Source organism: Chenopodium album, chromosome 27, assembly GCF_948465745.1.
Source record: "Chenopodium album chromosome 27, dcCheAlbu1.1, whole genome shotgun sequence".
Classification (NCBI taxonomy): domain Eukaryota; kingdom Viridiplantae; phylum Streptophyta; class Magnoliopsida; order Caryophyllales; family Amaranthaceae; genus Chenopodium; species Chenopodium album.
Window position 1 is genome coordinate 13,952,596 of NC_137860.1, and position 12,375 is coordinate 13,964,970.

At 31.0% G+C, this 12,375-nt stretch overlaps 1 protein-coding gene across 1 annotated transcript; it reads right to left on the minus strand.

Moving 5' to 3' along the window:
- Nucleotides 1–3,880: 3,880 nt before the first annotated feature.
- On the minus strand, nt 3,881–5,035 carry LOC145619708 (uncharacterized). The gene has a single exon (XM_081674411.1). The coding sequence runs from the start codon at nt 5,033–5,035 to the stop codon at nt 3,881–3,883; it is 1,155 nt and encodes a 384-aa protein (XP_081530537.1).
- Nucleotides 5,036–12,375: the final 7,340 nt, after the last annotated feature.

Sequence of the window (12,375 nt, forward strand, 5' to 3'; positions counted from 1 at the left end):
AGAGATGGATGTTCCAAAAGAGAGTTTGCATTTTGAACCTCCTTCCCAATTTGAATTTTGTTCCATTGACCCTTTACATGGAGTTGAAGACAAACTAAAATGGTTGACTTCTCTTAATTTTGAGGAAACATTAATTCAAGTTAAGAAGGATGGGACACTGCAATTTTGGAAGCGTGGAGAAGTTGTGAGGAGAGAGAGTGAGGATGAGAAGGATGAAGTAGTCTCCATGGGAGATTGGATGTTTGAGGGTGATGAGAACCAAAAGGTTTTGAGTGTTGAAAAACCAATTGAAGAGTCCATTTTCCCACCCACCTCCCTTGATTGTAATTTCATTCCCCCATTCCTCAATTTTGGAGACCAACCTTCTTCCACCCCATCTCCTTTGTATGATGACCATGGTTTCTTTGAGGGTGAGGCCTTGAGCTTAGATGATTTTGATGAAGAAGAGGTTCCATGTGATAAGGTTGAGGAGGTAGAACCTACTTTAGATGATTATGAAGATGAGAGTGAAGTGTTTGGTGAGGTTGAATCTCCAACTCCTATCTCAAATTTTCAACCATTGCCCTCCTCTTTCACCTTTGATGACCCTTTCTCTTCTACATTTTCCACCATTGAGATGGATGAGACCTTTTTAGAGGGAGATTGTACTTCTCATGATTATTTTGAGCTACCTCCCAAGTTTGACCCTCAACCCTTTGATGAGCTTCCTTTGAACCTTGATCATGATTTAAAGCTTTTGAGAGCTCTCTTAGGGTGTGAAGTTTGTAAGGAGGATGTGATTGAGAATGAACTTGATTTGAATGATGATGAGTTGGAGGAGAACCCTTTGGATGTGAGTTCATTGGATGAGAGTGCTTGTGTTTCAATGGATAGTGGTGTAAGTGAGTAACCAATTCCTATTCCTTCACCTTACACCTCATTTTCAAGAAATCTTGATCTTGTTCCCTCTTATCCCATGTCATTACCTTCTTTTCTCATATTCCCTCCTCTTGAAAGGCCTTTAGTCCCTCAAGTACCTCATTTGATGACTTTTGTAGATGATGGTGGGATTTTTAACCAAAAATATTTTGTTGGGAAGAGTATGCCTTCTACTTTTTCTTTAATTTCTCTTCCTTTTTCTTATATTCTTGTTTTTCCCTTCTCTCCGTCTTCTTCTTGGCACACTTCTTCTCAACTCCATAGGTGTGCACTATGCTTGTTGCATGCCTTATTTTTGTCATGTGCATACTTGCTCTTATATGAAATGTGTAATAGTGCATTTGACAAATGAAGTCAAATGAAAATGAAAGTCAAACACATTCAAACACATTCAAACAAAGCTTTTTGAATTAAAAGAAAATCAAATGCGTTCAATAAAGCTAATTAAGTCAAATTAAAGTCAAACACATTCAAACAATGCTTTTTAAATCAAATGAAAATCAAATGCATTCATCAAAGCTAATTGAATCAAATGAAAGTCAAACAAAGCTTTTTGAATCAAATGAATGTCAAATGCATTCAACAAAGTTAATTGAGCCAAATGAAAGTCAAACACATTCAAACAATGCTTTTTTTAATCAAATGAAAGTCAAATGCATGCAACAAAGATAATTGAGTCAAATGAAAGTCAAACACATTTATACAAAGCTTTTTGAATCAAATGAATGTCAAACACATTCAAACAAAGGTTTTTGAAACAAACGAAAGTCAAATTCATTCAACAAAGATAATTGAATGAAATAAAAGTCAAACACATTCAAACAAAACTTTTTGAATCAAATGAAAATCAAATGCATTCAACGAAGCTAATTGAGTCAAATGAAAGTCAAACACATTCAAACAAAGCTTTTTGAATCAAATGAAAATCAAATGCGTTCAATAAAGCTAATTAAGTCAAATTAAAGTCAAACACATTCAAACAATGATTTTTAAATCAAATGAAAATGAATTGCATTCATCAAAGCTAATTGAATCAAATGAAAGTCAAACAAAGCTTTTTAAATCAAATGAAAGTCAACTGCATTCAACAAAGTTGATTGTGTCAAATGAAAGTCAAACACATTCAAACAACGCTTTTTTAATCAAATGAAAGTCAAACAAAGCTTTTTAAATCAAATGAAAGTCAAATGCATTCAACAAAGTTGATTGTGTCAAATGAAAGTCAAACACATTCAAACAACGCTTTTTTAATCAAATGAAAGTCAAATGCATTCAACAAAGCTAGCTAATTGAGTCAAATGCAAGTCAAACTCATTCAACAAAGCATTTAGAACCAAATGAAAGTCAAACACATTCAAACAAAGCTTTTAAAATCAAATGAATGTCAAATGCATTCAACAAAGTGAATTGAGTCAAATGAAAGTAAAACACATTCATACAAAGCTTTCTGAATCAAATGAAAGTCAAATGCATTCAACAAAGCTTTTGAGTCAAATGAAAGTCAAACAAACCTTTTTGAATCAAATGAGAATCATATGCATTCAATAAAGATAATTGAGTCAAATGAAAGTCAAACACATTCATACAAAGCTTTTGGAATCTAATGAGAGTCAAATGCATTCAACGAGGATAATTGAGCGAAATGAAAGTTACACACATTCAAACAAAGATTTTTGAATCAAATGAAAGTCAAATGCATTCAACAAAGATAATTGAATCAAATGAAAGTCAAACACATTTATACAAAGCAATTTGAATCTAATGAAAGTTAAATGCATTCACCATAGATATTTGAGCGAAATGAAAGTCAAACACATTCAAACAAAGCTTTTAGATAAAATGAAAGTCAAATGTATTCAATAAAGATGATTTGGTCAAAAGAAAGTCAAACACATTCATACAAAGCTTTTTGAATCAAATTAAAGTAAAACGCATTCAACAAATATAATTGAGTCAAATGAAAGTAAAACACATTCAAACAAAGCTTTTTGAATCAAATGAAAGTAAAATGCATTCAACAAAGCTAATTATATCAAATGAATGTCAAAAACATTCAAACAAAGCTGTTATAATCAAATGAAAGTCAAACACATTCAAACAATACTTTTTGAATCAAATGAAAGTTAAATGCATTCAACAAAGGTAATTGAGTCAAATGAAAGTCAAACACATTCAAACAAAGCTTTTTCAATCAAATGAAAGTCAAACATATTCAAACAAAGCTTTTTGAATTAAATGAAAGTGAAATGCAATAAACAAAGCTAATTGAGTCAAATGAATGTCAAACACATTCATACAAAGCTAATTGAGTCAAATGAAAGTCAAATGCATTTTACAAAGATAATTGAGTCAAACGAAAGTCAAATGCATTATACAAAGCTAATTGAGTCAAATGAAAGGCAAACACATTCAAACAATGCTTTTTGAATCAAATTAAAGTCAAATGCATTCAACAAAGCTAATTGAGTCAAATGAAAGACAAACACATTCAAACAAAGCTTTTTGTATCAAATGAAAGTAAAATGCATTCAACAAAGCTAATTGAGTCAAATGAAAGTCAAACACATTCAAACAATGCTTTTTGAATCAAATGAAAGACAAATGCATTCAAGAAAGATAATTGAGTCAAATGAAAGTAAAACACATTCATACAAAGCTTTTTGAATCAAATGAAAGTCAAATGCATTCAACTAAGCTAATTGAGTCAAATGAAATTCCAACGCATTCAAACGAAGCTTTTTGAATCAAATGAAAGTAAAGTGCATTCAACAAAGGTATATGAGTCAAATAAAAGTCAAACACATTCAAACAAAGCTTGTTGAATTAAATGAAAGTTAAATGCAATGAACAAAGCTAATTGAGTCAAATGAAAGTCAAACACATTATACAAAGCCAATTGAGTCAAATGAAAATTTTGTTTTTGCGAGATGTCGTAAGTTGGTAACCCAGCCTCTCATAATTGCTATAACTCTTCAATAAGAGGTTGCATGTACACATTGAGATTCCCTTTAGGATTCTTCGGACCTGGAATTATCAAACTTAGAAACATAAAAGGTTTCTTCACGCACAATTCAGGTGGAAGATTATAAGGAGTTAAAATGACGAGCCAACAAGAATATTGCCTTCCTGTCTTTCCAAATGGTGAAAATCCGTCGGTATAAAGACCTGGTCGGACATTTCTAGGCTCCGCAGCAAAAGAAGGGTACTCTTCATCTAGGTGTTTCCACGCCTCTTCATCACTTGGATGAGACATAAAGCCATGAACTCGAGGATTATCTTTATGCCACCTCATCTGCTCCGCTGTAGATCTTGTTGCATATAATCTTTGTAATCTCGGGCCTACAGGAAAGTAAATAAGAGCACTATGAGGAGAATTGTTGCCACTTTCTCTAAGTATTTTATAATGACTTCCTTTGCAATATAGACATTCTTTGAGATCTTTTTGTTCCTTCCAAAATAACATACATCCATTTGGACATACATGAATCTTTTGGTGCGGAAGTTCTGGCCCTTCAAGCAATTTCTTAGTCTTGTAGAAACTATCTGTCATCTTATTTTCATCTGGGCACATGTCTTTCATTAAGGAAGCAACACCATCTATAGCTTTATGTGGAATATTATACTTGGACTTAATGTTTGCCATTCTTACAGCTGCGGACAATACAGACAACTTGCAGCCATCATACAATGGCTCTTCTGCTGGCTTCAACATGTCAAAGAACTTTGTGTAACTAGCATGTGGCTCTTCTTCAATATTTTCTAAACCACCTTCTAGTCCAACGGCCCCTAATACCATGTTTCTATATGGGTTCAATGCATCCTCGGTGGATATGGAGCTGCTACTTTGGGATTCTCTTTGGAAGTGCAGTTCACCATGAAAAACCCATTGGAAATAGTTAGGCAAAAAACCATGCCTATGGAGATGATCCTTAATGGTATCAAGATGTTGATAAGGAATATTTCGACACTGTGCACATGGACATTTCATCACACCATCTATAACGACATTGTCTAGTGTGGTAGCAAATGTAATAAATTCATTGACCTTTTCAGCAAAGGTTGGACTAAGGAATTTTCCTTCTAACCTTTTATAGATCCATGCTCGATCCTCCCTCATTATATAGCAGTTTCACTAAAAAAATAAATGATACAAAAAGCATAGACAAAGTAAGTAAAGCACTTAGAAGAATGACATTCTTTTAGGTCATTTAACTATTTAAGGTCATCAAAATGAAAATTATTGTTACCAATTAACATCATATGAGAAGAAGCGTTCCCATTTTCTACACGCTCTTTCTAATGAAATTGAAAAGGCTTGCTTCATGTCTAATATATGTATTTATAAATTCCTAAGAAAAGAAATCACAAAAAAAGCATGTTATAAGGTTTTAAGGTCTTGTAGAACCAAAATCAAGCAAATTCGGCCAAAATGGGAAGAAGCGTTCCAATTTTCTACATGCTCCTTCTAATGAACTTATAAAGGCTTGAATCATGTCAAATATATGTATTTGTAGCTGCCTAAGAAAATAAACAACAAAGAGAAAGCAATTTATAAGGTTTTAAGGTCTGATAGAACCGAAATCAAGTAAATTCAGGCAAAATGTGAAGAAGCATTCTCATTTTCTACATTCACTTTCTAATGAACTTGAAAAGGCTTGAGTCATGTCAAATATATGTATTTATAACTTCCTAACAAAAGAAATCACAAAAACAAAGGATTTTATAAGGTTTAAAGGTCTTGTAGAACCAAAATAAACCAAATTCGGCCCAAATGGGAAGAAGCGTTCTCATTTTCTACATGCTCTTTCTAATGAACTTATAAAGGCTTGAATAATGTCACATATATGTATTAGTAACTCCCTAAGCATAGAAATCACTAAGACAAAGCAATTTATAAGGTTTTAAGGTCTGGTAGAACCGAAATCAAGCAAATTCGGGCAAAATGAGAAGAAGCGTTCCCATTTTCGACATGCTCTTTCTAATGAACTTGAAAAGGCTTGATTTATGTCAAATATATGTATTTATAACTTCCTAAAAAAAGAAATCACAAAAAAGGATGTTATAAGGTTTTAACGTCTTGTAGTACCAAAATCAAGATATTCGGGCAAAATAGTAAGAAGCATTCCCATTTTCTACACACTTTTTCTAATGAACTTATAAATGCTTGAATCATGTAAAATATATGTATTTATAACTTCTTAAGCATAGAAATAAAAACAAAGCAAGTTATAAGGTTTTAAGGTCCGGTAGAACCGAAATCAAGCAAATTTAGGCAAAATGAGAAGAAGCGTTCCTATTTTCTACACGCTCTTTCTAATGAACTTGAAAAGGCTTGATTCATGTCTAAAATATGTATTTATAACTTCCTAATAAAAGAAATCACAAAAAAGCATGTTATAAGGTTTTAAGGTGTTGTAGAACCAAAATCAAGCAAATTCGGCCAAAACGGGAAGAAGCGTTCCCGTTTTCTACATGCTCCTTCTAATGAAATTATAAAGGCTTAAATCATATTAGATATATGTATCTGTAACTTCCTAAGCAAATAAATAATTAAGAGAAAGCAATTTATAAGGTTTTAAGGTCTGGTAGAATCGAAATCAAGCAAATTCAGGCAAAATGAGAACAAGCGTTCCCATTTTCTATACGATCTTTCTAATGAACTTGAAAAGGATTGATTCATGTTAAATATATGTATTCATAACTGCGTAAGAAAATAAATCACAAAAACAAAGCATGTATTAAGGTTTTAAGGTCTTGTAGAACCAATATCAAGCAAATTCGGGCAAAATAGTAAGATGCATTCCCATTTTCTACATGTTCTTTCTAATAAAATCATAAATTCTTGAATCATGGAAAATATACCTTTTTTTAACTGCCTAAGCAAATAAATAACAAATCAAAATCAAGTTATAAGGTTTTAAGCTCTTGTAGAACCAAAATCAAGCAAATTCGGGCAAAATAGGAAGAAACGTTCCCATTTTCTACATGCCCTTTCTAATGAACTTATAAATCCTTGTATCATGTCAAATATATGTATTTATAACACCATAAGAAAATAAATCACAAAAACAAAGCAAGTTATGAGATTTTAAGGTCTTGTAGAACCAAAATCAAGCAAATTCGGGCAAAATAGTAAGAAGCATTCCCAAATTCTACATGCTCTTTATAATGAACTTATAATTGTTTGAATCATGTAAAATATATGTATTTATAAATGCATAAGCATAGAAATCACAAAAACAAAGCAAGTTATAAGGTTTTAAGGTCTTGTAGAACTGAAATCAAGCAAATTCGGGCAAACTAGTAAGAAGCATTCCCTTTTTCTACATGCTCTTTTTAATAAACTTGAAAAGGCCTAATTCATGTCAAATATATGAATTTATTATTCCTAACAAAATAAATCACAAAAACAAGGCAAGTTATAAGGTTTTAAGGTCTTGTAGAACAAAAATCAAGCAAATTCGGGCAAAAAAGTAAGAAGCCTTTCCATTTTCTACATGCTCTTTCTAATGAACTTATAAATTCTTGAATCATATCAACAATATGTATTTATAATTTTCTAAGCTTATAAATCACAAAAACGAAGAAAGTTATAAGGTTTTAAGGTCTTGTAGAACCAAAATCAAGCAAATTCGGGCAAAATAGAAAAAACGTTCCCATTTTCTACATGCTCTTTCTACTGAACTAATAAAGGCTTGAATGATGTCAAATATATGTATTAGTAACAGCCTAAGAATAGAATTCACTAAGAAAAAGCAAGGTATAAGGTTTTAAGGTCTAGTCGAACCGAAATCAAGCAAATTTGGGAAAAGGCTTGATTCGAAGAAGCGTTCCCAATTTCTACATGCTCTTTCTAATGAACTTGAAAAGGCTTAATTAATGTCAAATATATTTATTTATAACTTCCTAAGAAAAGAAATCATAAAACAAAGAATTTTATAAGCTTTTAAGGTTTTGTAGAACCAAAATCAAGCAAATTAGGTCCAAATGGGAAGAAGCGTTCCCATTTTCTACATGCTCTTTTGAATGAACTGATAAAGGCTTGAATCATGTCAAATATATGTATTTGTAACTGACTAATCATAGAAATCACTAATACCAAGCAAGTTATAAGGTATTAAGGTCTGGTAGAACCAAAATCAAGCAAATTCGGGTAAAATGAGAAGAAGCGTTCCTATTTTCTAAATGATCTGTCTAATGAACTTGAAAAGGCTTGATTCATGTCAAATATATGTATTTACAACTTCCTAAGAAAATAAATCACAAAAATAAAGCATGTCATAAGGTTTTAAGGTCTTGTAGAGCCAAAATCAAGCAAATTCGGCCAAAATGGGAAGAAGCATTTCCATTGCTTACATGCTCTTTCTAATGAACTTGAAAAGACTTGAGTCATGTAAAATGTATGTATTCATAACTGCCTCACGAAATAAATCACAAAAGCAAAGCAATTCATAAGGTTTTAAGGTCTTGTAGAACCAAAATCAAGCAAATTCGGGCAAAATAGTAAGAAGCATTCCCATTTTCAACATGCTCTTTCTAATGAAATTATAAATTCTTGAATCATGTCAAATATACATATTTATAACTGCCTAAGCAAATAAATAACAAAGCAAAAGCAAGTTAAATGGTTTTAAGGTCTTGTAGAACCAAAATCAAGCAAATTCGTCCAAAATGGGAAGAAACGTTCTCATTTTCTACATGCTCTTTCTAATAAACTTATAAATGCTTGGATCATGTCAAATATATGTATTTATAACTCCATTAGAAAATAAATAACAAAAACAAAACAAGTTATGAGGTTTTAAGGTCTTGTAGAACCAAAATCAAGCAAATTTGGGTAAAATAGTAAGAAGCATTCCCAAATTCTACATGCTCTTTCTTATGAACTTATAATTGTTTGAATCATGTAAAATATATATATTTATAATTGCATAAGCATAGAAATCACAAAAACAAAGCAAGTTATAAGGTTTTAAGGTCTTGTAGAACTGAAATAAATCAAATACGGGCAAAATAGTAAGAAGCATTCCCTTTTTCTACATGCTCTTTTTAATAAACTTGAAAACGCTTGATTCATGTCAAATATATGTATTTATAACTTCCTAACCAAAGAAATCACAAAAACCAAAGCAAGTTATAAGGTTTTAAGGTTTGTAGAACCAAAATCAAGCAAATTTAGGAAAAATAGAACGAAGCATTCTCATTTTCAACATGCTCTTTCTAATGAACTAAAAAAAACATGAATAATGTTAAATATATGTATTTATAATTCCTAATCATAGACATAACAAAAACAAAGCAAGTTATAAGATTTTAAGGACTGGTAGAACCGAAATCAAAAAATTTCGAGCAAAATAGGAAGAAGCACCCATATTTTACATGCTCTTTCTAATGACCTTGAAAAGGCTTGATTCATGTCAAATATATATATTTATAACTTCCTAACAAAAGAAATCACAAAAACAAAGGATGTTATAAGGTTTTAAGGTCTTGTAGAACCAAAATCAACCAAATTAGGCCCAAATGATAAAAAGTGTTCCCATTTTCTACTTTCATCTTTCTAATGAACTTATAAAGGCTTGAATAATGTCAAATATATGTATTATTAACTGCCTAAGCATAGAAATCACTAAGACAAAGCAAGGTATAAGGTTTTAAGGTCTAGTAGAACAGAAATCAAGCAAATTCGAGCATAATGGGAAGAAGAGTTCCCATATTCTACATGCTTTTTCTAATGAACTTGAAAAGTCTTGATCCATGTCAAACATATGTATTTATAACTTCCTAAGAAAATAAATCACAAAAACATAGCATGTTATATGGTTTTAAGGTCTTGTAGAACCAAAATCAAGCAAATTCGGCCCAAATGGGAAGAAGCATTCCCATTTTCTACATTCTCTTTCTAATGAACTTATAAACGCTTGAAAAATGTCAAATATATGTATTTGTAACTGCAAAAGCATTGAAATCACTAAGATAAAACAAGTTATAAGGTTTTAAGGTCTGGTAGACCCGAAATCAAGCAAATTCGGGGAAAATGAGAAGAAGCGTTCCCATTTTCTACATGCTCTTTCTTATGAACTTGAAAATGCTTGATTCATGTCAAATATATATATTTATAACTTCCTAAGAAAATAATTCACAAAAATAAAGCATGTCATAAATTTTTAAGGTCTGGTAGAGCAAAAATCAACCAAATTCGGCGAAAAAGGGAAGAACCATTCCCATTTTCTACATGCTCTTTATAAAAAACATGAAAAGGCTTGAGTCATGTCTAATATATGTATTTATAACTGCCTCACAAAATAAATCACAAAAACAAAGCAATTCATAAGGTTTTAAGGTCTTGTAAAACCAATATCAAGCTAATTCGGGCAAAATAGGAAAAAGCGTACCCATTTTCAACATGCTCTTTCTAATAAACTTGAAAAGGCTTGACTCATGTCAAATACATGTATTTATAACTGCCTCACAAAAGAAATCACAAAAACAAAGCAATTTATAAGGTTTTAAGGTCTTGTAGAACCAAAATCAAGTAAATTCGGGCAAAATAGTAAGAAACATTCCCATTTTCTACATGCTCTTTCTAATGAACTAAAAAAACTTGAATAATGTTAAATATATGTATTTATAATTCCTAATCACAGAAATAACAAAAGAAAAGCAAGTTATAAGGGTTTAAGGACTGGTAGAACCGAAATCAAGCAAATTCGAGCAAAATAGGAAGAAGCGCCCATTTTTTACATGCTCTTTCTAATGAACTTGAAAAGGCTTGATTCATGTCAAATATATGTATTTATAACTTCCTAACAAAAGAAAGCACAAAAACAAAGGATGTTATAAGGTTTTAAGGTCTTGTAGAACCAAAATCAACCAAATTCGGCCTAAATGACAAAAAGCATTCCCATTTTCTACATGCTCTTTCTAATGAACTTATAAAGGCTTGAATCATTTCAAATATATGTATTAGTAACTGCCTATGTATAGAAATTACTAAGACAAAGAAAGTTATAAGGTTTTAAGGTCTAGTAGAACCGAAATCAAGCAAATTCGGGCAAAATGGGAAGAAGCGTTCTCATTTTCTACATGCTCTTTTTAATGAACATGAAAAGGCTTGAGTCATGTCAAATATATGTATTCATAACTGCCTCACAAAAGAAATCACAAAAAGAAAGCAATTCATAAGGTTTTAAGGTGTTGTAGAACAAAAATCAAGCAAATTCGGGCAAAATAGTAAGAAGCATTCCCATTTTCTACATGCTCTTTCTAATGAACTTATAAAGTAATATATATTATTTTATCGCCTTCATTTTATTGCTAAATAAAAGTGATTGAACGATTATTAATTCCTTCTAATATTTCTTTTGTATAAAACAAGATCACTTTTTTTCGTTTTATTTATTACAACATATTATGTAAATTACTTCAATGACTCTTAATAAATTAGCAACAATTTATAACACAACTTGCTTCTAATGGCAAAAAATTAAAATGTGATGTCATTTTAGCAACTAATAGTAAAACAAGTGTCCCTAATAGCAGCAACTAGAAATTTTGTTGCCAAACGTTTTGTAAAATGGCATTGCAAAATGACAACAAATAAAAAATCTGTTGTCATCTAGCAACAATAATGCGACGGCCAATTTCTAATAGGAACAACTCAAAAATTTATTGCCTCAATTTGTTTCTAAATCGCTACAAATAAAAAAATTAGTTGTCAGAACTTGTTGATATATGGAAACGAGACAAAATTTGATGAAATTTAGCAACAACTAGTAAGACAACTTGTTTTCAATAGCAACAAAAAGAGATATATTGAATCAAATGAAAGTTAAATGCATTCAACAAAGGTAATTGGGTCAAATGAAAGTCAAACTCATTGATACAACTTTTTGAATCAAATAAAACTTAAATGCATTCAACAAAACTAATTGAGTCAAATCAAACTCAAACACATTCAACAAAGCTTTTTAAATCAAATGAAAATCAATTGCATTCAACGAAGACAATTAAGTCAAATGAAAGTCAAACACATTCAAACAAAGCTTTTTGAATCAAATGAAAGTCAAATGCATTCAACAAAGATAATTGAGTCAAATGAAAGTCAAACACGTTCAAACAAAGCTTTTTGAATCAAATGGAAGTCTAATGCATTCAACATAGCTTTTTGACTCAAATGAAAGTCAAACACATTCAAACAAAGCTTTTTGAACCAAGTGAAAGTCAAATGCATTCAACAAAGCTTTTTGACTCAAATGAAAGTCAAAAACATTCAAACAAAGCTATTTGAATTAAATGAAAGTCATATAATTTCAACAAAGTTAATTGAGTCAATTGAAAGTCAAAAACATTCAAACAAAGCTTTTTGAATTAAATGAAGTCAAATATTCAATAAAGATAATTGAGTCAAATGAAAGTCAAACACATTCATACAAAGCTTTTTGAATCAAATAAAAT